At 34.8% G+C, this 27,625-nt stretch overlaps 1 protein-coding gene across 6 annotated transcripts; it reads right to left on the bottom strand.

The window, feature by feature from the left end:
- Nucleotides 1-74: 74 nt before the first annotated feature.
- Nucleotides 75-26,681, bottom strand: LOC128165212 (rho GTPase-activating protein 31-like). 6 transcript variants are annotated; one of them, XM_052829487.1, is made up of 30 exons: nt 26,429-26,681; nt 24,380-24,605; nt 22,881-23,024; nt 20,799-20,886; nt 20,581-20,653; nt 20,169-20,238; nt 19,509-19,643; nt 19,187-19,251; nt 18,990-19,034; nt 17,520-17,585; nt 17,065-17,145; nt 14,693-14,875; nt 14,183-14,260; nt 14,012-14,071; nt 13,693-13,889; nt 13,488-13,576; nt 13,167-13,325; nt 12,924-12,982; nt 12,647-12,778; nt 12,262-12,399; nt 12,110-12,166; nt 11,902-12,020; nt 11,722-11,802; nt 11,516-11,597; nt 11,191-11,290; nt 10,986-11,028; nt 10,802-10,850; nt 9,687-9,762; nt 8,528-8,635; nt 75-4,450 (listed from the first exon to the last, which is right to left on the bottom strand). In XM_052829487.1, the coding sequence occupies exons 1-30, from the start codon at nt 26,498-26,500 to the stop codon at nt 1,896-1,898; spliced, it is 5,430 nt and encodes a 1,809-aa protein (XP_052685447.1). In that variant the 5' UTR covers nt 26,501-26,681; the 3' UTR covers nt 75-1,895. The 6 variants fall into 6 exon arrangements, with proteins under 6 accessions (XP_052685447.1, XP_052685448.1, XP_052685449.1 ...); XM_052829488.1 differs by having other exon boundaries at nt 9,687-9,759; XM_052829489.1 differs by having other exon boundaries at nt 13,497-13,576.
- Nucleotides 26,682-27,625: the final 944 nt, after the last annotated feature.

The following is a 27,625-nucleotide window of genomic DNA, read 5'->3' as shown; positions in this document are numbered from 1 at the left end:
GGTTGCATGTGTTTTGTACAATTTTTCCTGCTTTCGTGATGCAATCACATTCTTCCCAATACAAGAACAATAACTTGATTTCACATTTTATTATCAATTCTTAGTTATAATAAATGTGCAATTCCTTCACGAATTGCTTCAGTTTCTAGTAAACAAGCACTACCAAACAGTTTGAGATATGCTGATGGTATCTAACTCAAGATAAATACATCAAGAAAACTTCCGTTATAACTAACAGTAACTAAATCTACACAATATGAGAGGCTGAGATTATGATCCTTTAAAATACATGTAATCAAATCAATGCAAACCATATCAAATGCATTGCAGCTTAATAGTATTCTATTATTTTGTTTTCAATACCAGATTATAATATGTATAGATTTGTTAAAACATTATGGCCACAGATAGTCTTCCCTTTTGAAAGAGAATATTCTTGAAAGAAAAAAAAATACGGTTAAACAAAAAAAAGAGTATTAATATAAAATACCAAATCAAAATTAAATGAGACCTTTCCTTCTCGAAATAAAAATATAATGCATTGCATAAGAATAAAAAAAAGTCATGTTAAGACAACCTTTTTTTCATTTCAACCTTCTGTATCCCTCCCATCCCAACACCCCAATACATGTATTGATAATCAGTCTTGGTGAATTTTTAACAATAAAATTATACAATAAAAAATTACTTGGGTGGCCAAAAACAAAGCCAAAACATCTTAAAGTCATAATTTCTCATGAACCAATATCAATCATAAGATTTATGAATATGTCCAATGGATTGCAATGTGTCAAGTTGGTAAGTCTTTTTTTTTTGGGGGGGGGGTGAAAGGGATTGGTTCTAAAGATAAAAAAAGAAGGTTGCCTCACGATAATTAATATAATCATTATTATTTATTTCCTCTTAATTCATATTTTGTGAAAATATTATGATACAAAGTCCTTAGGGTGATTTCAATTGTTACAAGACCATGTTGCAATTATGAAAAATAACTAAAAATATTTATAAAGACTTAAAAAATAGCCTTAAAATAGGAAAATTTATAAATATGATTCATTCTGACAATAACAAGTAAAATTTTATAGAATTTGAAACTCTTTTGGAAAACTTGTAAATTCTTTTTAGAAAACATGCACATTCTCTACAATATATTAGTTGAGTACAGATAGGACTTCTCACACAAACAACACTTACAGATCTACAACTTTAACGCAGGCAAGAAAAGAAATTAACATTAAAAGTGATATGTGAAACCTATGTGGCTCAATTGCGTCATCAACAATATTGCAACTCTGACGTTGAATGATGGACTATTTGAGGATTCCTGAGAGAGTGACTAGATGTTACAGCAGTAGACAAAAAATAGACAACACACAACAGAGCTAAAAAAAACAACTGTATATTTAATATATACAAATGATCTTACAGAATGAACACGATGCACTATACCACAAAAAAAAAAAAAACAACTCATACATAATTCAAATGTATAAACCTAGAAACAATATAAAATATAAAACCACAAGCAGATACAATAAATACTCTAAATCACGTTACAAACACATTTCAGCGTGATTAAAAACAACCACAATATCAGCATGACCTATTGACTCTGAATGCAGCAGCCAATCATATTGCACAAAACACTGACATCTTGGGACAATTTAAGTGACCACTACTGTGTAAGGTTGTTACCACCAATGAAATATCACAGACCCGCAGTAAAGAGATTTTCTTTCTAAATATGGCAACTATAAGAATTTTTAGTTAGTCTAGAATTCTTGAATTCTATATTAGAAAATAAAGTTTGTTATTGTATACAGAGAGTTTATCATCCTTGTCTTCAGAATACTTTACATTATTCAACTGAATCTTCCACATGTTTTAGATTAGCATCAGACAAATCTGGGAGTCCTGTCCTTGTTTAACTTTGGGGTTTTGTTTTTGGTCTCGCTGGATTTCCTATCATCTGGAGAATTCCTTCTTCCTCTTCCACTGCCCGCAGACAGCCTCCTCTCACTACTAGGTTTTTCCCGATCTGTACCACACTTTTCTTTGTCGGACATTTGTTGTGCTTCTTCCAGTAGTTTGGAAGCAGCTGATCTTCGTCTTCCACATGTAGCACATGAGTAGTTATGAGACTCAGCTGTAGCTAAGGCACCAGGAGACTTTCTTGATGGAGATGTCTTTTTCTTTTTGCATGTTTCATCAGTTGTACCTGTAGCTTCAGCTGGTTTCTTTGGGTCCTGTGATGGTCCAGTTTTGCGCGTGCTTGCTGCAGACCTAGGTCCACCTCTGTTTGGTTGAATTGCGGCTTTTCCCATGACTATTCCACTAGGACCTTTTGGAGGCCTTTGACTGTCTCTTGCTGGTTTGGAAGACTGTAATTTTGGACCCGTTTTAGTTCTGCTTACAGCAGGATTGGTAGAGATTTTACTGGGACCTTCTTTCGACTTGATGCCAATTTGCAGTGACTTTTTGTTCAGTTCAGTTTCACTATCTGTGTCCGTTCTAGGTATTCCTTCAAAACTGGCACTCATGATTCTAGCACCAGTGCTCTCTGCTTCCTCTTCCATAAAACTGGTTTCTGGTAAGCTTTGTCGAAAGCAAGGGGGAGCTGACGTCTGTCTCTTTTGAGAGTCTCTTAGATTTGGCACACTTTGTGAAAATGAATTCAGTGGCGTGTATGGCACTCCAGTGTTGCGCACTACATTGGATCTGCCTGGTCTCACTGGCACATTGCCAGCTAGAATGGAATTGGCATTCAAGGAAGACAGAGAATGGGAGTAGTAGTTGTGTCCTCGAGGAAGAACAGGAGATAAACTTGACAGAAGCAAGGCAGACGAACCGATGGAGGATTTGAATGGCTCCTGTGGGGATTTAGGAGAGGTTTCCTCAACCCCTGAGTCAGGACTTAGACAATCTGTAGAAGATGCCTTTTTAACTGATTCGTCTTTATCTGTTGCTGAAATGCCATCCTTATCCCTTAAAAGTAGATTATTGACAATATCGCCTTCACTGGAGGAGGATGACAGGCTTTTTGGTTTGTTTTCTGGGGGTTTCAGTTGGTTTTTGCTTTTATCCTCCTCTTGATCAAAAGAAATACTTGACTTCTGGAATTCAATTTCTTTGGTTGTGGCAATAGAGGTTGCAATCTGACTTGATGATTCAATTAGACTCTTAACAACTCCACTATGGTAATCTTCTGAAATAATTTCATCTGCTTGGACAGCTTGATCACCATCAGCTGAAGAACAGGATTTTGATTGGTCTTTTAGCTCAACTATGAGTTTGGGCTCCAACACTGACACTGGTTGGCTGTCTGTGAATGACAATGGAGCTTCTTCCTTAGAGGATGCAGTACTTAAAGATACATTATCCCGACTTGGAGAATTTTCTTCCATTTGTCCAACAATATCATCTTGTGACACCAAATGACATTCCTTTATTGTTTTCTCTTGATCTTCAGTAATTTCTTCACTCACTGTGATTTCAGTCTCTATTGGTTTTTGTCTACTTAAAGCAGGCCTCTGTACCTGTGGTGAGGACCAAGGACTGGTCAGTGAGGACACTCCTGAGGAAACTGAGGAGGAGTCGGAATCCTCAGGAAGAGCAAAGGATACTTTGGTTTGTCTTGTTATTGGTGGAGTCATTTTCTGAATGGGAAATTCTGTGTTGCTGACTGTTGGATAGGAAGCTGACATTTTTTTCGTATTTTCTGTAGAAGTACTTTCTGCTGTAGGAATTTCATTCTCATCTTGTTGATCTGAAGGGATCTGTTCCTGTTCCTCTTCTTGAGTTAGTACTTCAGAATCACCTCTTTCTTTAACAATTCTACTGCCTCTCTGATTTTCATTTTTGTTTCCAACAGAGATATTTTTGGCAGATTCAAATGACACATCATTGCTTTCATCTGATAGGGATTTGAATCCTTTTGAAACATGTGGCTTTTCTTTAATTTCTGACAAGGATGCCTGCCTGGGAAGTTTGGGAGATTTTTGGAGAACGTTTCTTATGGAAGACAGCGACAAACTGTCGGAGGAAGACTGGCGTTGTAAAGGTGGAGAGGTTTTTGATTTCTTCTCTTTCACTGAATCGGATTTGTCTGTTTTGGTGCTTGAAGGAAAGTTAGCTTTAAGTCCTTTGGCAGTGGCAATGACAAAAGACTGTAAGGAGGGCCCTATGGATTTGAGGTTTTGAAGGGCACTTGTTCGGAATTTGGACTTGTCTGAGGACTTGAGTGGGTAACACATCTGAGGCTGGGACTCGGTGATAGGACTGCTCTCTACTATAGTAATGGAGGGCACCAGCATTTTCTTAGCAGACTCCGGACTCAGGGCTAGATCTTGTGGGGGACATGGCTTCATGATGATAGGCCGGGTAACTTTCTGAATCTCCTCTTTGATTGGTAAGCTCTGAAGGCGATACTGTCTGGCTAAGCGCTCTATTCCTGAAACACCAAAATTGCATTATACAAGAAAATCTTTTAATTTCAATGAGTAGAATTACTGTCTATCAAAAATTATTTTGTTATAATACTATTGCTTTTAAGAAAATAGAGAAAAAAATCTACATGCAAAAAATACACATCTATTATATAAGATCATGCAAATTCATACTAAATCCAAGTTCTACTATTTTTTTTTAATTACGAAGAAGAATCAAATCTTAAGATATCATTTATTATTGTCACAAGTTTCTTAAGTGATCAGTTGAACAGCCTTGGGGACTTGTGTGCACTGATAATGCAAGCAAACTTTTTAGGGAATGAAAGAGAAATACAGAAGCTGATTTGGACCCAAATAACTCCCTGAAAATTCAGTTATGAATTAAAAATTACCTGCATTCTGAATTAACTTTCTTATTTTGCAGTGCCGTTTTAATGCATGAACAAGCAGCTTTTTGAAGAAAATAATCATTTCTTAAAAATACATTTTAAAAATAAAACTGCTTGTAATTAACTATGAATGCTTCTGAAAAATCCACAAATTAAATGAAAGCTAGCAAGCAAACACAATGTCTTCATTGACTTGATTTTTTTAGTTATGATATTCCCTCTAGCAGCTGTAACCTTGACCTTCAAATTTAAGATTTTGTTAACTGCCTGCTACTATCTTGCTTCAAATGAAATATAACAGGAAAATACCAGTAGTTGTTTTAAAAAGAAGAAAAGCCTATAACCGGTAGTCAAAAATGCATTAAACCTCGATTATTTTTATGAAAGGTAAGGAATAGGACTTCAATAGGACAGGAGCTATACCTTTCGTAACATGACAATAACAATACTACTGTTTACTGATCTTCACTGTGCACCGACAACATAAGTAAGAAAATGATTGAACAGGATACAAGACGAAAAAATTGACAGCATGGAACAACTTGAAATTCTAATGAACAATACTTCTATGCTAACAAAAATAACAACCTACTAAGATAGATATGTATTTACTAAGTATCTCAATTTCATAGAATTTACATTACATTTCTAGTTACTAGTCCTACTCAAAGTATATTACCGGTATTTAGTGTTTCATACAACACAAAGCTCACCTTAGCAAAGAACAAAATGTACATGTATTTGGAATGTACATTTAAATTGTTAAATAGTGAACATTAAGGCCGGCCGGAATACTAGTGTTCTAACAAACTTGGATGTAGTGAATGAAAGCAAGGAAATACACATATAATATTAAAATGAATAGAAATTTTTTTTTTAGACACACAGAAGTAAGAAAAGTAAATTTAATTTGCAACAATTAGAACCCCTTTCATAATATTAAAATATTCATTTTATTTTTTTGTGAGGAAATAAAGTATTGGTATATGAATTCCATAATAAAATCTTTTGGTATGTTGAGTTGAAAAAGGTGTGAATTCATGACAATGATTTATTTTAATATAAAGTTACTCTTACTTTCATGATAATCTGGTATGTTCCGTACAAATCTTTCAAGCTAATCTTGTGCAACATTAGAGAGAATCTATTGACATTAATTGGCAGACAAACTTTGATCAAGATTTATGTAATTTGAATATATGCTCTAAATAAAATTAGCAAACTAATAAAAAGGGGGAACTGGGTTTTTTTTCTCTTAAAATTCTGCTTTTGATAAATAAAAAAGAACACAGCATGACACACAAAGGTTCAACAGAGGTCAGGGGTCAAAAGGCTAGACAAGGCTTCAAGATTCAGTGCCAACTAAACATGCTTCATTACCTGTGTGCCATTAATACCAGCCAAAAGTGGTGTCTCCTACAATATTACGTGGTACTAGTATTCAGTGAATCAATAAACAAATCTAATCTCTACATCAAAATGATACCGCAAATCTTAACTATATACTTGTGTACAGTACTCTGCTTGACTAATTCATCAAGTTACTCCACACTCCATGCAGTCATTATAAATCAAGTCCACAAAAAGTCCATAAACTGCTAATTTGAATTGCCTTTATTCTTTAAAAACCCATGCAAATATAATTTTATCAATGTAAGACACATGCATGTAAATAACTGCATGCAGAGAGTATATAATTATATATAAGTATGGTAACCCCTGGATACAGTATGGCTGGGCTTCTGGAAGAACTGGTTAACCCGGACACCTGTAGATAATGGAGCCAAACCAACAAAGGCGTGATGAGAACTGAGCTTTGGGGCTAATGACCCTCCCCAGATTTAGAACTATAAATGAATAAACAAGAGAAACCTGGCTAAAACAGATATTTTCTGGGAAGGATGGTCTGTGTTATAATATAGAGAGCTTAAATTGTAAAATTCATGGCAACTTGTTCAATTGTTTTTCTGTATTTCAATCAGTTCTCTCACAAGATTTTTCATTTTTTAAATGAAATTAATTACAATACATAAGAGTTGTTCAATGAATATGAAGTTGGGAGGAATCAACTGCCACAAATGCCCAGTTCAGTTGAAGAGTGAGATTGGGTGGATCAAACCATTAGAACGGGTGACTTACATTTACACGTAGCCCAGGAAATCAATGTGGACTGGAATTCAAGATGCAAAATAAAACCACATTGTTATTAGTCATCACAAAACAGTTAATTACACAGATATCTACAGCACTTTAACATATCACATTTTGAGTCAATTAAACATGTATTGTGCACTTTACATTTCTTCCTTTTCAAATGAATACACAAAATTTCAAAGCAATCAAAGAAAATAAAACAAAAATAAATATAAACTTAGTTATTGTTAGAGTCAGAGACTCCGAGCTTAGTAAAAGTGATTAATTCTTGATCACTGTTATTTGACCCAAAAATCAAGGGATTAGAGCTGCATCATATCCTGATTTTCTTTAATGATACCAAAATACTTGACATTTATTTCTGATCAAAAAGTTCATAAAGATATTCATAAAAGATTCAGAAGAAATCATTTAGCATGCTTGTCCTTGCTTTCTGGGTCTGATAATTAGTATGGCATTAGTATTGTCTTCAGAATAAGCTGGAACAAAATAATTCATTAATAGCAGTTAATTTTCCTTTCCCTCTGCTTTAGTTGATTCCAACACATGCATAAAGTCACAATTAAAATACTTATGTTTTCTGTCCTGTCTTTTTGCTCTTGTTGTATCATATACATGAACAGTGAAATCATTTACATTTGTGGGGGTCAATTTTCATGGATTGTGGGTTTTATGCTTATTCATGGGAACATAATTTTGTGGAGGTTTCAGTTTCAGTAAGAAAGATAACTCTTTCTAAATCTATTTTCATTGAGGATGTAAAGTTGTGTGGAAGGGCTACCCATGAATACCATGAAAATTGAGCCACCATGATTTCTACTGATTCCACAGTATTACATGTTTGAATCAGCTGTTTTTAATAATTCAAAGCATGTTTTAATTAAGTAATTTAATTTACCAGTACTGATCTGAACAAATATATGAGCATGTTAATTAAAGCAACCCACAAATTTCAATCCCAAGCACTTTCAATGTTTGACCTTAGATCTAATCTTGTTTATGTATATCCAACATCTGTAGCCCTATAGCTCCTGATAAGCTGCTTATCTATAGGAATTAGAGTTGTCCCACGTACAATGAAATTAAGAAATACACCAATATGTATATACATGTATATGTGTTTTACTGTCATTTAGGATACACCATACATATACACAAGCATTCGATGTACATGCAGAATACATTTAAAGTAAAACTCAATGTAGGTATATACTTTAGTGTGTTTTCTAACATGCTTTCAAAGCACTATAATAGTCCTGCCATAACAAGATTTTGATTTACATTAGGTATCTACATGTAAATATATACATTTATCCCTAAACCATTCATCTGTCTATGTACCATCCACTAAATAACAACTTTGATACATGCAATAATTCATCATGCAGCTTGTTACCTAATATTTAAAAGAACCATGCATGACATCCACACGATCTGCAGATCAAGGGAGAGAAATGAGAATCAGGGGAAATCACTCCATCTAACATCAACTCAGGAAAGTGAAAGCACACAAATAAGCTATGGTGACTACACTACCTTTGCAAGTTGTTGAGGAAACAGAATTTGCATGCTGGGAAGAGAAAGATTCGTCGGGAAGATTTAAATCCGTGAAGTCATCGTCGAAGTCTACATCGGCATTATCATCTGAAAGGGTCACTGATACAACTCAAGGCCATGCAAACATCAAGGCAAAGGTTGCATAAAAGCAAATAAACATGAAATTCTAGCAAGCATGCTTTGGCATTTGGATTTAAACAAAAGTCATTTTTAAAATCAGTAAAATATGAATGAGAGAAATGCTAGAAATCCAATTTTAAAGTTTATAACATTTTAAACACTTCAGACAAAGGAACAAGATCTGTTTACATTATTTCAAAGCACTACTCTCAAGAGAGACTTATAGATACATGGGTAAAATATCTGGCAATATACAGTACACACACAGCAAATGGAGACAGTCCACTCTACACAAACACTAAGCATGCAGGTAACAAATCACGACTGGATTTCCTGATCAAGGATAGAGAAAATTCACACACCAGAGGATTCACTCCACACAGGACTAAGCAGACAGAGAGAGAGCTCAAACAGGACAGATACGTACAAAGTTTCACAACTTATCCATGAAGCAATGTTCAAGATGTATGCATAATGCAATTTGTTTATTTTAACCCCCAGAATCAGATGAATAAATGTATGCTCTCTGAAGATTTTCTAGCCACACATAAACATAAAAGGCCCCCCCCCCCCCCCCAAATTTCTGTAAAATATTATCAAATAAGACAGAAGTTTAGGGCGATGTAAATGTTAAACTAAGAGTCCTACGAGTTTTGACAGTTATTTGAACTATGTTATGTACAGTGTACATGTTAATGACTAAACAAGAATTCAATTAATTTTTTAAAATTCTGTTTAGTGCTAAATCATTACGCCAACAGAACATATTACATGAAAAATTTTGAAATTGCATACTAAATGAATTACTTTTTAAAATAAGAAAGAAAATACAAAAGAATTTATTTTAAAAAAATTAGGTACACAATTAGTATTGTAAAGTTCACCATCCACCTGGACAATTTACATGAATACATTCAGAGTGACACATGAGGAGTTTGAGACAGTAACGAGAACATGAGACAGTGCCACAGACAGACATGTGTTCAAGCTACATGGCTATACTGTTAGTGTTCGTTACCCTCGGACACAGCTGGGGGTGAGGAGCTTTTCTTGTCTGTGCTACCCGGTAAAACATAGTCCCTGTCAGAAGTCTGCTGGAATAGAAAGAGCCCATGTGGCATCAACTACATACATCCAGTGGTGGTGAAAGGTTCAACCATTTTCTGGTACTAGAGTATCTTCTATTTATTGACAGGGCCATTTTTGTCCTATGCATAACATATCATTTTTTCTGAAGATGTTGATGAGGTTCTCAATGAGATTTTAAGTACAAGTAACTTAGCTTGGAAATCTTTCTCAAAGAAAATCAAGTGCACCATATACTGTGCTTTTAAATGTGTAATGTGCAGTTAAATTGGTACAGAAGTGCCATTAAACAGAGCTATCAGAGCTCAGGCTAAATTATACATAAATGTACATCATAATATTGTTTGATAAAAATATTTCCACAGCAAAACAAACACTATAAAATGTCTACCTATGGAAATCACTTTAAGTTTCTTTTATTCATCTCTCAATCAGAAAATGAACAAAATATATATAAAAAAAAAACCGCTGAAATTTAATTAATGAACATCTAAGGATAGCATAATAGTCAAATACAAAAAAGAATTTGAAAAAAAAAAAAAAATACAAAAAAGAACTTCTCCATTTTACAACTAGAGTGTTTGTCTAATAGAACTAATTTGAGAAGAAATATTGATAAATATCGCAGCTAAGCTCACCATTTCTACTAAATATAATTGCAAATTCAATAGCACTATAATCAAATCTAAATATGGATAGAACTGAAAAACCAAGGGACACAACTCCCAAAAGCTGTCTGAGATCTTCTGGAATGTGAAGGATTGTACTGCAAGCACTAATCTCAACACACTTTACCTTTTTTTTAACCATATAAGATAATCTAAAAATAATTACACTGCTTACTACCATGAATTCGTATGAACATACACTGTAATTGCAGTACAAGAAATATCACAGAATTGAATTTAGAATGATAAACAATTTTACACAGCAATATTAAAACTTTATAAATATCCAAGGAAGCAAATTATTTGTACATGTATTACCGGTAGTTATAAAAAACTAGGTATAAAATGAAGTTTAGACAAACCCACTCCTTTCACATACCTTGGATTTGCCATCATCTGAGAAATTCAACAGGTCCCCTTCCTCAGTGCTGTAAGATAAGAGAGCACTTAACACTACAGAAACTAAATTTGTTGAATAGTTTCAACAAGACTTAGAAACAACACTTAAGTTTATATTTTTGTCAAACTTATTTTTTGCTCGAACATCACAAGACTCCCAATACCTAGATCTAGTTTTGGTGCTTTTTTCTTTGGTTCCTTCTAGATCTGCAAGCAAACAAAAGCACATAATACAGTAAATAAAAAAAATCTTTTAAATGATGAGATTTTAGAAGTTCCCTTGAAACTCTAATGAACATTGACCTATTGACCTAAGGATGAAGTGAATGGGTTCCAAAAGGATCCCTAGGACTCAATCACCTGACTTACCTGCTTCCTTCTCGTGGCGATTCTGTCCGTTCACTGACAACTGTTCCACTGGCGTCTCTCCAGGTATCAACTCATACTCTGTCTCGGGACCAAAGATCTCCTGTACAAATACAGCAAGATAAACATTAAAAGTGTGCCCTGCTTTGTCCTATTTTAGACTTCCTAAGACATTTTCTTTGAAAAATTTTCTGCAATATTAAGTACATATATCTCACCTCCCCCTCCACCAAATTTCAAATTTCTTACTCTAGCAAAATAAATACAAATAATTTATGAATATACATAATACTATAGCAGCAAAACTGCAGAGAAATGACAAGCCCACCTTGACATTAATGATCAAAAGCTCCACAGTCCGAGTTTGATGAGGCGTGTCAACCAGTGAAGCCAGGCTGCCTGTTCCCTCTCTAAAAGAGAACAAAAATATATCAATGATTTTATAAACAAAAAGTAACTAACATGGTTATATCTTTGAAACTGATTACACACTGTTGATATTTGACTGATCCAAACAGACTATAAGCTACTCACAAAGGCCTAAGAAGTGTCGGTCCGAACACAATACCAAGGTTACTGGCCGTCATTTGATTTGAACTGCTGTATGATGCAATCCTGAAGAAAACAAAAACAATTCAAGGATCAAAAATCAATCCTCTACTATTTAAGGTTGGATAAAAGGGAAATAACTCTTTTCAGAGCAACAAAGTTTACCTGGACAAATGATGTATTAGCATTGCACATGTTTTGAAATTGGAATAAGGAAGTTGTGAAGCTAGGTCTCCAAGCTTGTTCACTGTGTCTTCTTCATTCAACACATTTCCCATGTTATCCTGCATTAAAATAACATTGGGAAATTGGTAGTCAAAATTTGAGACATGCATACTATTCAATGAAGAATTGAAAACAAAAATGCTCATACCTTTGCAACTTGTATAAAACTGGAATACAGCTTAAAGCTAAGAAGAGGTTCAGGCAGCTGAGGAGAAGAAAAAACCTCATATTACTATCACATAGCCATCAATAAATTTCAATCACTCACAAAGCACCTCAATAAAAGTACAGTTATTTTACCTGTCTAAGGTAGAGTTTCAGAACATTAGATATGACATTAGGGTGCTCATCATCTAAGTTCACAGAGTCTGGGTCCTTTTCAAACTTGGAACATAGGGACTCCACCTTACTCTTCACTCCTGACATTCTGTAGATACCCTATAAATCCAGAGAATAAACTGACTTTACCCTATCTCCTAGCTTAAACCTGATGGACTCAGTTCATCTATGTGTACATTAATAAGATAGTATATCAAACACCAAAATAAATAGTTAACATTATTAAAACAAAAAACACCCAAAAAGAACTTAAAATTGCTTCACAAAATTGGGGTTTCTTTTTCGATTTTCTGAACAGATATTCTATCATAAGACAGTGTGTTGTGTTATTTTTCTGTAAGCTTACTTTGATCATGATGCCCCGTTTTTCTATTTCTGTCAGACATTTTGTCACAATAGAAGGGATGGCGGATCTACTTTTCTCCACCTGCTCCTGGAAATCTACACCAAATGTTGTGTTTCGTCGCTTGTTCTGCCTCTGCAATATCAGGTTAAATATTGCATTTCACATACCAAATTTGTATTGTTTTATAAAAATTACAGTTAAAGGAACACACCTGTAAAACTGTCAAGCTTAACCAATTGATTGAATACAGTTCTACTGACATGTTATCATGTCTCACCTTCAGTAAAGCTTGCAGATCCACTTCTGTAGAGGGTAACCCTAACAAAACAGCTTCACCTGCAACAAACAAATCAACACAATACCTGTAAACTCCATATTCAATCCAACTATATACATGTATATGTCTAAGTACGTGTATAAACATCTTGTATCTAACCATAATTATTACTCTTCATCGATATATGTCAATTTGGTTTATAATCATTCTGAAGTATTCAATATTCACAAATAAAATATCTACCCTCAGCTTCTTCCAGGTCATCAAGAGAGCCTGCTTTGACGAAGGGTTTCCGCCCACTCTGGTGGGGACTACTGCTGGGGGAGGACTCCACAGAGCGACTACTCCCACTGTCCGACTCACTCACCAGAGTTGTCCCCCATGCTTTCACTCTATATCGGTCTGAATCAGAAAAACAAACCTCCACTGGTAATTTTCAAGTAGATAATACTTAGAAAACAGAAAAGAAAATGTAGATTTTATTTTAAACAGAAAAGTAAATGGCATTTTCAAAAAATCTGTTTCTTATTATTTTAACTCGATGAACTAGGTTACAAAATATACCATTTCTACCCATGAGTGGAGATTCATCCTGTAACTGGAGATCATTGGATGATCCAGTCGACTGACCACTTGTTTTCCTCTGCGACTCTCTGAAACAAAAATTGATGCAATTGTCCAGTTTCTCGTAATTTTCACACAAAATATTCACCTATACCCTACAACCAACAATATACAACCTACAAAAATGATATAACTGTGTGTGTACCTTGAGGAAATAAATGGTTCGAACACAAAGGCATCCTCTTTCATTGGTATGTTGGTGGGGGACATGGAGACACTGCGAACAAAGGCGCCGAACTGAGAGCCAGGCTGGTACTTCTGACTGGCCTCACACAGGGACTGGTACTGGACAGAGATCGGGGCCGTCAGGGTGTGCAGGAGATCAAAGTACTCCACCGTAACCTACGGAACACAACACATCTCACTTAGTGTCCCTCCCAGAGTCAATTATTAATTGGTTAAAGGGATATTCATTAAAATATGGTACTACAATGTTCCAATTTATTGTAACAGTTTTCACTCACTGATTTTATAACTTGGTCACACAACAGAATCTGTTCTCTGATCTTGGATAAAAGTTCCCCCTGCAAAATAACACATAATCAATCTGTAATAGTATTCAAGTAATAACACATGCATAACTAAAATAAAAGTGAAGCCTTGTCAAACAGTAAAATCTTGCTTCTAAGGTGTACCTTAGTTTTGGCCAGTTCCTGTTGTTTGGAGTTGGCTTCTGCCACACAGGCTTTGTATGTTGTCTCCGCTTCAGCTGCCTACCAATCAAAACACTTACAACTTAAAACATTGGCTTTTTTCCCCAGACCACCTAGACAAACCAATTCTTGTATTTCTGTCCATTTTTCCCACAACATGAAACATGTGTACTGATTTATGTAAAATGACTCAATTATCAATTCCTTTTATATCACTACAGTAATACTGTATACAGGGAAATATTCGCCTTCATTTTATTTCCCCCCTTTTGCCCTTGTTGCCAGCTGACAAATTTAAAACTGGGCGAAGGCCAATGTCTCATATTATCTTTCTTTAAACACAACTCTGTTTGGGCAAATTCAAGACGGGGCGAAACTGTTTGCAAGTGTAGAAGGTTGAAAATTTCACAAGGCAAAAATAACCCTGTATACAGTAAGTTCGAAACCATATCTTAAATCAAGAAGCTCTTTCGGACTTTTCTCCCTTCCCACCTTATGCATGGCATCCTCCTCCAGCTTTTTGCGCTTGTCCATCTTACTGAGGACACTGCTGCTGTTGCTCTTGTCCAGCATGTCCGACTCAACCTTGGAGGACTGTTCCCGCGCCTTCTCGTACTCCTGCTTCCGCATCATGTACATGGACTGGGACTTCCTTAAACTGTTCACTGCCTCTTGCTGTAAAAGAGATAAGATAACTGCACAGTTTCAAAAGTACAATACACACAAAAACTGAAATCAAGGATATTCATGATTGCCAACCATGATATATGTTCATCATTTAATGATCTGAACAAATTAACAAATACAGTAAAACACCATTTCAGGGAACACCTACTATAATAAAATCACACTTACAGACCCTGAAACGTACTACTACACCACACGCTCGCTGCACGCTCGCTACACGCTCGCTAAACGGTTCACACGAAACGCTGAACAGTTTACACGAAACGCTGCACGCTTTGCCCGAAACGCTAAACGATTTACACGAAACGCTGAACGGTTTACACGAAACGATTCTCGCACGAAACGATTTGCTCGCTTTTCACACGCTTTGGACCCGCTTTTATCCTGATCGATTCGGGTCCTCTCTGATATTTACCTTGAATATATTAGTAATTAATTTTAAGACAACACGAAATAATAGAAATACTGATATTAGAAACATATATGTACTTAGGTATTGAATTGATTAATTAAATCAATTTGGTACTTTTATTTAAAGCAAAAAATTATTTATTCACAGATTAGCAAAAAATACTACTTCTATAAATATATTTATTGCTCAAAAGAAATATCCATGATTCTTATTAATGCCGTAATTAATACAAATTCCATAAAGTTAAAAGTTACCGTAACACAATATTCAATAGCAAAAATTACAAACTGAAATCGGTTTTTCAGTATTTGGCGGGATTTGTTTTTTCTTCTCACATTAGTATTCTTATTGGTTTCAGAGAATACGATGTAAAAATACAATAAATAAACCTTTAATTATTTACATTGATAATTTTGAAAGTTAAGTAAAATAAGATTAGTCACATAAGTTAGAAAAATGCTATAAAACAACCGATTATTTTTTTTATTATGTCGTATTATTCGCGTAAATAAATGTTCCGTACATAAAATCAGAGAAAAAAATCAATCGATTAAACAATAAAGAAAGTTGTCATTATTATATCGGATTTCGGAAAGAACAAAAAATAAAACTGATTTAAATTTTTGTCTCAACATTCGTATACATAACCGGCACCCCGCATAACGGCGTACAATATATCTATCATAATCTATTTGAATTAAGTACCATGCATATAGACTCCCATAATAATCAATAGCATGTGTACATTTTAGGAAAATTTCAGTGTGTTAATTACTTGTTGTTTTCCGTTATCAGTGTTAAAATAATTAAAATAATAACTTGTAGATATATTTTTAATCGGGATTCAGAAGAATTTACTTCCTGCATTTAATAGAAATGAACAGTATATTTTCTTTCTATGTTTACATTTATCTTTGTTCAAATTAATGTTAAATAATCTATCATATCAATTGTGTGCATCATCAAATACTGATTCCGATTACCTTGAAGTCATTAAATTTTCATTGGCTAATGACAAAAAAAGACACGCGTGACCATCCAATGAAAACGAATACACAGAGTTTGATTGACAGGTTCAGCCAGGTGCAGGTCTTACCCGATGTCCGAGGTTATGTGTGCTGGTTGTACACAGCCGAATAGTCTCAGTAACTAGTTTTCTTTCAATACGCGTACTTTTCTTTTGTTTGTTTAGAATTAATTCAATTTTGTAAAAAGATAAGTACATGTATATCATTTCTTATAGATTTTTTTCACGAGAATATCTACTAAGGAGTTTTGCCATTCACAAACAGTTTTAAGTAATGTTTAACACGAGCGCTATTTTGAAACAATTAAATTATCAGAGAGTTCCGAATGAAATCTGATGAACGTTTCACATGGTTCTCGCACGCTTTGCCCGAAACGATTTACACGCTTTGCCCGAAACGCTGCATGCTTTGCCCGAAACGCTAAACGGTTTACACGAAACGCTTCACGATTCACACAAAACGCTAAACGGTTTACACGAAACGCTAAACGGTTTACACGAAACGTTTCTCGCACGAAAGTCGCACGCTTTTTTGGTGTAGTAGTACGTTTCAGGGTCTGTATAGCTACATAATCTTTATTCCTTGTCCCTCTAACAGACAATATATGAATTTGTCTGATGAAAAGAATCACATTCATAGAGAATTGTTCATTAATTTATTTGATAAAACATTCATAAAGAATCGTTCCTGACATTGCTTTATAACTGAGTTTTACTGTATCTGGTACAGTTGCCTACCATTTTCTTGACTTCTTTGACCCATGTGTCCTTCACAGACCGTCTCATCTTGTCATGTTCAGACCTCCTTGTGGTCAGAGGCTGCAACATTCAGACACAAATTGAAAACAATACAAACAAAGGAATGATTCTCTAAATAAAAAAAAAACAAAAGAATGGATTTCTTAAAGAAATAAAGGGCTCTTATTTCTCCAAGTTAAAAGAAAAATATCTCAAGTAGCTTTAGAGCTTGTAGAAACATACTAAATAATATCCGGAAGGCTCTCAATTGCTTTTACTTCCTTCTCCCAAACAAAGCTACTGAAACTACTTGAATATATAGTACATACATGTACATGTAGTTCCAATTCTTGATGCACAGATTTGGGGAAGAGGGGGGGGGGTGTTAAAGTTGTTCCATTTGGAAAAAAATTTCTAGATCTGTGCATGTGCATTATGGCTGTAGTGTCACCTACCTCCACAAATTTGGTGGACTGTATGAGTGTCTGTGTGGCTTGACATGTTGAGGCATACTCAATATCCTACAAAATAAACCAGTTACACGCTATAGAAGTTTGTTCATGCTCAATGAAATTCATTTTAAACCCCAAACTTTGGTGTCAAATTGGTTTACCGTAATCCGGTGAATATAATACGCAGTAGTGTAAAATACGCACCCCCCACTTTGGGCCTGAAAATGGTGAAAAAAAGCTTGTTGGGATGTATAATACGCATCAAAAAAATTGACCAAACGGTAATCCTGAGTATCAACAAAGCAGTTTTACTTTGTATGCACGCTCAACTTCATCGCGGGAATACGCTACCGGAAATAAGAAAAACACAATATTTTCTTAGATACGGATTTATTGTAACTAATAAATCGTGGTAAAATCTTTATTTCATAATCAATGTTTTTAATAGACATAGTATTAAATATTCTACCGTAAATAAAATCAACTTCTTTTAACAAGCGTGATATAATTGTTTAGTCATTACAATCCCTGTGAAGTGAAAAACGGACGATGTACAGGTATGGAGATAACGGACCTACATGTAATTAAATTCTTAAATGACTCCGATCAAAGCGATCAATTAGAGGCCTGGAACATACTATAATATATGCACAAATAGTTGTGTAGTGTATAGTACACATAGCCTAAGGGGGTGTCTGAGATACCCAAGGTGTCAAGCGTTAGCGGTGGGGAACCACAACTGTTTTCAATGGCTTCAATTAACGGAATAGGTTATAGAATCATTTATATTCATAATTATTTGCAATAAATTAATCAGCATTAAATGAAAATGGTTAAAAATGAGCCGAATGATGTGTAAGCTGTTTTCAAAGATCGGCATCAAATAGCACGTGGCCATCCAAGTCCGCATTCTATTAATAACAGCTGTAATGGCGGCGTACACGGAGATAAAGAATAGGCAGTTCAAATTAAATTTTAAAGGCCATTTTGAAACAGTTTATTTATTAACAGACTTAAAGTGTACATTTTCTTTAATTACATGCTATAACAATGTTTTCCTAAAGGGGTTACATAGTAATATATATGTGATAATGAAGGAATATTACGATGTATAGCGGGGTATCGGTTCTGTCTGTGAACAACATAGGCAATACGGTAGTATGATACCCTGTGCTTCAGCTAGGAAAAAATATGCCCAAATCCTATAGGGATGTACAATACGCACCCCTTTCTGAAGGTAAAAAATGCTGGGAAAAAAGTGCGTATTATATTCACCGGATTACGGTAAATCTTTTCCTCTTTCATTAAATGCATAACTTAACACTTGCACATATTTAATTAAGAAGAAACTTGACTTTCATTTCAAAATTAGAGAAAAAATGGATTCAGTTTTGAAGAGTCTTAAAATTTTTTTAAAATGGTATTAAAAACATAGAAACATAATTCTTTTATGTTTCATTGACTTGAGCTTACTTGTGAGATCGCTGTACAAAACACAGACTGCAGAGGCAAAAAACCCTGAAAAAAAATCATCACATGTATTAAAATAGAAACAAAACATCCACCAAATTTTGAGTTTCCTCAACATCCCCAAGGTCGCATCACAAACTACAGAAATTCAATGTTACATTTCAATCATGCTTTCAATAGAAAGACTGGTCTACAATTACCTCCTCCGAGAGGACAGGGAGCATATTGTTTGCTAGTCTGAGGACATTCTTGGTGTAATCAGCCTCTGAAAATCAATTCAAATCAAAAACATAAATTGCATTATCCCAATACTGGAATTGGATCAAGTTCTTCTGACACATCAATACTGTACTACAAGCCAGGAAACTTCATATAACGACAGCAGCCAATATCACACACAGAAGATAAAAACTGACTTGAACAGCAATGCATGGCTTAAAAAAATTTCATTTAAAAAAAATATGAAATACCTTACACAGTTATTCTTCACTATCCTTGTTTTGTCCGATGCACTCTACTTACCTAGTTGTGTCTTTTTCTCTATATATGTAGTGATCTCTTTCATGTACTTGGACCACGCCTTAGCCCTTTGCATGGCCAAGTCCACCCCAGCTTGCAATCTTAGCAAAATGGAATCAATCTCTTCGGGATTCATAGCTGTAAAATACCAGAAGAAATATCACTCCTGCATGTACCATTGGGCTAGTATACAAAGTATTCAGTTTTTTCTGTGTAAAACACTTCAACAATGCAAGTTCGCAAGCAGGATACTTTTTCCCTCCCTCTCAGCAAAGACATTTTTAAAAAAGTCTGCAGGATGAGAATAGCTGCAGCTTTTTCGTGATGGAGTACTTCCCTGTTAAATTGCTTTTGCATCAGCCAGCACTTTTGATGATAGATGAAGCAGACAATGGATTCATTAGCTAACATGCCACTATCACAATTACATACAAAGTAAAACTTGCCATATCATTACATTTCACTTAATGAAAAGGTCACCTCTACCTCTAGGGACTCTATTTAATAGGTCCTTTGATTGCGACAGTTGCCCGATTTCTGAATAAAACACTCAATATCAACCCAGTGCATGTTCAATTATTCCTGCATACGACAGGAGCCTTTGTGTAGCTGTCAAGAAGCTCCCGTGTATCAGATTTGTTCCTGCTTTACAGAGTTACTTACTGTCTTGAGTGGCTGGATCTGCAGCACACAATCCAGCATTCTTCTCTAATTTCAAAAGGTCTCCGTAAGACTGAGAATCAAAAAGAAGAAAAATATAAAGGACAATTTGACAGTCTCTACAACAAGCTACTAATTCTTTTCTTTAAATATACAGAGTTTGATCAGAAGTTGATTACGGTAAGCAGTCAATTCTCCAGGGATGTAAATAGATCTTGATGAAAAGTTCAACTGATGGAGAGTAAGTGGATCTATTGATGTTATAATCAGGATAGCATCTTGTTACATGCTACACAAGCTATTGTCTCTATAAACACCAGTTTATTAGACCACCTGGGTGTGTATTGTTGACACAACTTTTATTTTCTCTCCCCCTGCCCCATTCCTCACACCCACACCCTATGAAAGCTCTTACCTTGGTTTTGTCCACTTTCCCCTCTTTTGTAAGGGTTATGCTCCCTAAGTCCCCCATCAAATATTCTGACACACTGTAACAATTTTCAGAGCATGCAACCCAATATTAAAGTACGATGGATTGACTTAGCATATTTCTACACATTTATTCGAAGATCAATAACCTGTATTTATAAAAAAAATACAATGTACAGTTTCACAGCTGCTTGTTCAACCCACCTGCTGCTGAAAGCCAGGGCCAGTTGGTCAATTGCTTCACAAAAATTATGATCAGCTAAAGAGGCTGGGGATAAACCATAATCATGGGCTACAATAAAAAAAAATAATAAAAACTAAAACTTACATCATAATCTTTTTTCTCATAAATTCAAAATAAAATACTTAAACAAGAGGCCCATGGGCCACATCGCTCACCTGAACAACAGTTCCTTGTAACATTCTATTTCCTAGCATATGTTATTTTTATTTTAAACTTTGAACCCCTTTCTGGGGCCCCAGTATTGGTCCGGGGTTTATGGTTGGCCTTAACAACTACACTAGTTGAGGACCCTTGCATTGTAATCTCACAAACTGTAGCATTGTAGTTCTCAAGAAGAAAATTTTTAAACATTTTCGATATATATTTCTATGTTAATTTTGAACCCCTTCTTGGGCCCCAATATTAGTCTGGGGGTCACGGCTTCCACAATTTAGAAACTTTACAATTTGAGAATGCTTGCATAGTAATCTCACAAATTGAAGCATTGTAGTTCTCCTCCATTAGATTTTTAAACATGTTCCCTCCTTTTTATGTGAAACATTGAACCCCTTCTCCTGGAGCCCCAGTATTAGATCGCTTCTATAATTCAAATTTTTCATTATTTGAGGATCCAAGTAAAGTAATCTCACAAAAAATGACATTGTAGTTCTCGAGAAGATTTTTTTAAAACATGTTTCCTATATATTTCGATGTTAAACTTTGAACCCCTCTTGATGCCCCAGTATTAGTCCGATATTGGATCACACTTTAGAATCTACAATTGCCAAGGATGTATGCATAGTAATATCCCAAACTGTTGCAATGTAGTTCTTGAGAAGAAGATTTTTAAACATTTTTCTTATATATGTTAAACTTTGAACCCCGCCTGGGAGCCCAGTTTTTGCCAGGGGGTCACAATTTTAACAATTTAGAATCTTCACTATACATACAAGCTTATGTATAATTATTGGCATTTCTGGTGCAGTGGTTCTTGAGAAGAAGATTTTTAAACATTTATCATATTTATTTCTATGTTAATCTTTGAACCCCGTTTGGAGCCCCAGATTTAGTACGGGGGTCATGATTTTTACAATTTAGAATCTTCACTATATATACAAGCTTTTGTGTAAATATTGGCATTTCTGGTGCAGTGGTTCTTGAGAAAAACATTTTCCAATGTTTTTCCAATGTTTTTCCATATTTAAATTTTGAACCCCGCCTGGGGCCCCAGTTTTGGTCCGGGGGTCATGATTTTTACAATTTAGAATCTTCACTATATATACAAGCTTTTGTGTAAATATTGGCATTTCTGGTGCAGTGGTTCTTGAGAAGAAGATTTTTAAACATTTTTCCAATGTATTTCCATGTTAAATTTTGAACCCCGCCTGGGGCCCCAGTTTTGGTCCGGGGGTCACGATTTTTACAATTTAGAATCTTCACTATATATACAAGCTTTTGTGTAAAAATTGGCATTTCTGGTGCAGTGGTTCTTGAGAAGAAGATTTTTAAACATTTTTCTAATGTATTTCCATGTTAAATTATGAACCCCGCCTGGGGCCCCAGTTTTGGTCCGGGGGTTACGATTTTTACAATTTAGAATCTTAACTATATATACATGCTTTTTTGTAAAAATTGGCATTTCTGGTGCAGTGGTTCTTGAGAAGAAGATTTTTAAAGACATGCACCCTTTTTTCACTGTTTCGTAATTATCTCCCCTTTAAAAAGGGTTGAACCCTTTATTTTAACAATTTAGAATCCCCTTTTCATTAGGATGCTTTGTACCAAGTTTGGTTAAATTTGGCCCAGAGGTTTTTGAGAAGAAGTAAAAAATGTGAAAAGTTTACAGACGGACGGACAGACGGACGGACGGACGGACGGACGGACGACAGACAACGGATGATCAGAAAAGCTCACTTGAACCTTCGGTTCAGGTGAGCTAAAAACAACTGTCTTATATTTTTTTTTCTTAATTCAAAACGTGACTTTTCAATATGACTGTAGGTCTATTCATTTTTTTTTTATTTAACTAAAGATAAACTTAACCCACAATACAAGGCACATACTTTTAATTTTACTGATAAGACCTGCAGATGCTGAGAATAGTTCCGAGGACTGCAGTGCAGGATATTTATGAAGAATATTCTTCAAAATGGCAAGGACCTCTCCGAGTCGGGAGTGGGACATGATACGAAGATCCTCCCCAGATCCTGCAAAAAAAAACATAAAGGCCCATCCATCTTGTCACTATCACAGGTGAGAACTTTAAGGATCCAATGCGTCACCTGAACAGGTAAAACACGATTCCAGATAACAAGCAATAACACTGCAATTTGCTTGGGGATTTTGTTTTCCCAATGTTTTCCGTTATTTCTCAAGTTCAATCAATCACACAATTGTATTTGTTTGACGTACCATTATGCTTCTCAACAGAAACTTGAAGAAAAACAAAGTCACCACGAATTTTTGTACAGATGGTTTGCAGATAAAAATAGTTTATCAATAGTTTTTATCTACTTTTTTTTCTCTCCTTCACTTGTATTTCATGATTACAGGGCTTTAGCTATGTAAATATTCAAACCTTGTGTAACTCTCATTATTTCCTTTTTATACATACACAACTCCACCAGCCAGAGCAAACAGCTTTTTGTCCAAAATTATGATCAAAATTCAAGATTATTACAAAAAAGCCTATGCAATTACATTTTATATTTTGTCATGTAAATATGCCATAAGTATCGTTAATGTGTCCAATTCCTCTGGGTTTCTATAGGAGATCATGTTCGGTGACATTAAATACAATTGTACACCTTGTTTGCATTCACCGGCTTTGTGGCTTTTCACGTGAAACCTTTTGAATTCAACTTAAACACTTTATAATCATTTAACATTAACAAGCCATAAATACAAAAGGAGAAGCATCAAGTAACCATCTATTAACATCTTTTAAGTTACACACCATTTAAAGTGACCTAAATTAGACAACATCTATTATCAAACTTCCAAATTAGAATTGACCTCAATTTCCATTTCTCATTTATTCCCAAATTTAAATCTCTTAAATGGTATACAATTACTTATACTTTCTGTTTTCTGTCAAACTCAATGATTCCTCTCACTAAGGGAGCATTTGGTTTTCAAAGAGGTTTTTTTCCTCAATTTAATTTACATAATTGTCTCTAATACAGCTTTACAGAGCTAAAAACTTCAAGGCCTCTTGAAGGCCTCCATCATGTCTACCATTTGTCCCAAACTTACATTGGTATTTTATGGAGAACATAAGTAAATATTTACCTATTTTACAACTTTCTTTCAAACAAGATACTGCCATAAAACTGGTATATTGCAGTTTTGTTGCAAATCAATATTGGATTTGCTGGTTGATAAAAAAACAAATCATAAATTTTTTTTAAAAATAATTTTTTTTCATAAAGCCATAAAAATAAAATAAATCCCTGTAAAGTTTCAAGTCGCAAATTTTTCAACTTCCTTTTTGAGAGATCAATTTAAAATAAATGTATGTTTCTGAAGCTAAATTGACCCGATTTGCCTTACAGTACCTTACCTGAGAAATCTGTAAAGACGGTTTTGAGGTGAGACAGGCCATCAGAGAACAGCTTGACTTGCTGAGTGAGAGCCAATATATCATCTTGGTCCACAGGGCCAGCGCTGGCTTTCTGGTTATTGTTGAGATTTGTCAAGGACATGCTCTTGGTCATCTTCTGTTGTGATGGGCTGGGATGGGATGGGCTATCTGTGGCTCCCACAGGCACAACACCCTTCTGTGGTCCCTGTTCAATTCAAACATTTACTTACAATAAACATCTAGGTAAAAAAAAATTCATTCTTTAAACTTAAAACTTGATACTTTCATTTACACTAAAAGTACATTTTAAAAAAAATCTCTGCATGCACATTACACACCGAATTACCTTTCTGAATTGATACATAATCATACCTGTTCGATGCAGTATATTTTTTTTCTAACCTCCTTATATGAGGGTTAGAAAATCACATTTACGAAAACATTAACTTTTATGACTTCCATAAAGGTAAAACTTGTTAAGCAACTTTAAAATGTACATTTAAACCTCTCTTATCATTTTCACTTGATAAAAACAGTCGTTAAATTCATTACCCTCTAGGTCCATTTAAATGTGTCCATCGAGTTAAGCTTGTAAAACTAATGACCAATCTAACAACTTCACAATCACTTTTAGATATGGGGACTGTTGGGGCAGTAAAGCAGTGTTTGGACTTCACACAGAGTGGCCAATGCTGCAAGTGGGTCCTTTTACAACTGTTATCAGAGTAATCATCTAGTCACACTCTATGTGTCAGCCTAACGTCTCTGATCAGCCAACTATGAAACTTCACAGAGCACTCTGCTCATTAAAATCACACTGAACCTCCATATCTCATTCTCCATTGCTATAACCAACATCAAATTAACCCAGCATTTCCTACAAACATCATTTGAAAGGTAAACATCTGTAAACCTGACATGTAATCAATACTTAGTATGTTTATTAGGCCATTACGAGCAGATTGGTCAAATTGAACAAGTCACATTTGCATGTCTATGAACTTGACTAAATTGTCTGTTTGCCCACAATAGAGATACGGTCATAAATAACTCCTTCAATGGGTTAAGTACAGGTGAGTAATTAGCTAAGTGTTCCTTTAGAAACACTTAAGGCAAGGCAAATTCACTTTCATATAGAGTTAAAAAAAAACTTCGCTGTGTTTTTCCTGATGTGGTAAGAAATGTGAATAAATTAGAAATAAGATATAATTCCACTTTGTAAAAATATTTTTCTGATCAAGAAATGTACTTGTTTTGATAATTTGTAAAAAAAAATTTGTTCTCGAAAAAATATACAGGAAATAACTCATTGATATAAAGTATTTAGACTAGTACTTTTTTAATATTCATACTTTGACAATTGATTGCAATTTTCCTTCCCAGTATCAATACTAATGGGGAAAGGTGTTGGTAAATAGAAATACAATTTTATCTGTACTACAAATGAACCTCTTCACATTGAAAAACATTCTGGTAAAAAATAAACTCACCATATTTCTTTTTTTATAAAATAATTTAAAAAATGTAAGAAGTTTTTAAAAGTCATCTTGACCCTGGCATTTACATCTGACATTTACAACAAGAATATAAAATACATTTTTGAAATAACTCCACATAAAGACTTGTTAAGGTAAGTAATGGTGAGTTTTATACAACACTGAAGTAGATACGGTGTTCAGTACTGTCTCACTGATACTCAAGTGCCCCTCCCATTCTCTATAGCTATAAAATATAATTGAGTACCAAAGAAATTTAGCCTACTAAAGATTAATAATGACTTCTGTATGCCTTCCAACATTCACTATCTTTGTCCGTATGTGCAGGTGGGATCCAAATATTTAAGCCTACATTTTTTATATAAATTTTGATGCAACCTCTGAACTCCAAGATCCGCCACCAAAACATAAACATCTCAAGTATGTTTCGAAGTTTAGTTCACACTAGCACCAATTTGATCTTTTCTAAGCGTATCAAGTTTATTTTCTTTGTATGTATTTGCAAAAGATTTTGTCAGGGTCACTTATATACCTTTTGTTCCACTACTTCGAGACTTGGTATTTTCTTGGCTGATGCTAATTCCTGACGTTCCACAGCGGACATCACGATAATGCCTGGTAATTTTCAGCATAAGCACCATAATTATGGAGTATTTCCATTTCAATCACATTAAACAAGAGTTAAAACCGAACTCGGCATCACCAAACACAGAGTTCACAACTTTTGACAGAACTTCCAAAAGTTAAAGAAGTCGGCCATCATTCGACCGGAAATGAATTAGTCACGTGACCTTTGTAATAACCTTTTTGAAAGGTAAAGGCCTTATTAGCTAACCTCTAGATTAGAAGGGGCTAATAAAACCACATTTTAAATTTTCTTTGTGTAACACTATATGTAAACACCATTGGTTACAAAGACTTATATTTATTATTATTAGTTACAAAATTTTGAACACTACTGGTAGGGCACCTAGTATAGGCTTATAAATGCGGCAAAAAATTAAAGCACTCAAAATAAATATTAGGCCCGATCGGTTCTTATATTTTTGCACATGATCTCTCGTATCTAGTATTGTCTTTGATAACCTAAACGCAGGACATAACTTGACATATTTAGTACTGGTTTTAATTAGTTATTAAATATAAATAAAATAAGTCTTAATTAAAGTCCAACTGGCTAATTAATACTCTGATATATCATTCATTCGCCATGTCAGCTGTTTATTTTTTATGCATCGTTTCGGAATCAACTAAAGAGCAACTACATGTATATTTGTGCAGATTTAAAAAGGGGATGTTGGTTCCATCCCTAAACTTCGCTCGCCGAGGGAGGAACCGATTCGCGTATTTCTTGATGAAGAGATGGGATTAGATTATTCTCTTTTGAGAAGTGGACAGGTACAGCCTACATCCACTTCAGTCGGATGTAGGCTATGCCTGTCCACTTCTCAAAAGAGAATAGAATTAGATGAGAAAATAGTGTAAAAAAGAATCGGACACTTGCCTACCAAAGATGTCCGATCCCAACCCTCTTGAATTTTAGTGCCATATGGCAGAGTTATTCATTTCATTACATGAACCTATAATTTATAGTTATAAATATGTATTTAACTAACGTCCCTTTTCCCGCGAAACACTGACCCTAATGACTGACCCTATTGAGTTCTACATGTATTATCAATTGCATTAACAAAGATGAATATAGATATGTAGGAATCAGAGGCGGATC

This window comes from Crassostrea angulata, chromosome 10, assembly GCF_025612915.1.
Source record: "Crassostrea angulata isolate pt1a10 chromosome 10, ASM2561291v2, whole genome shotgun sequence".
Lineage (NCBI taxonomy): Eukaryota > Metazoa > Mollusca > Bivalvia > Ostreida > Ostreidae > Magallana > Magallana angulata.
This window is presented reverse-complemented; position numbering and strand designations above follow the sequence as displayed.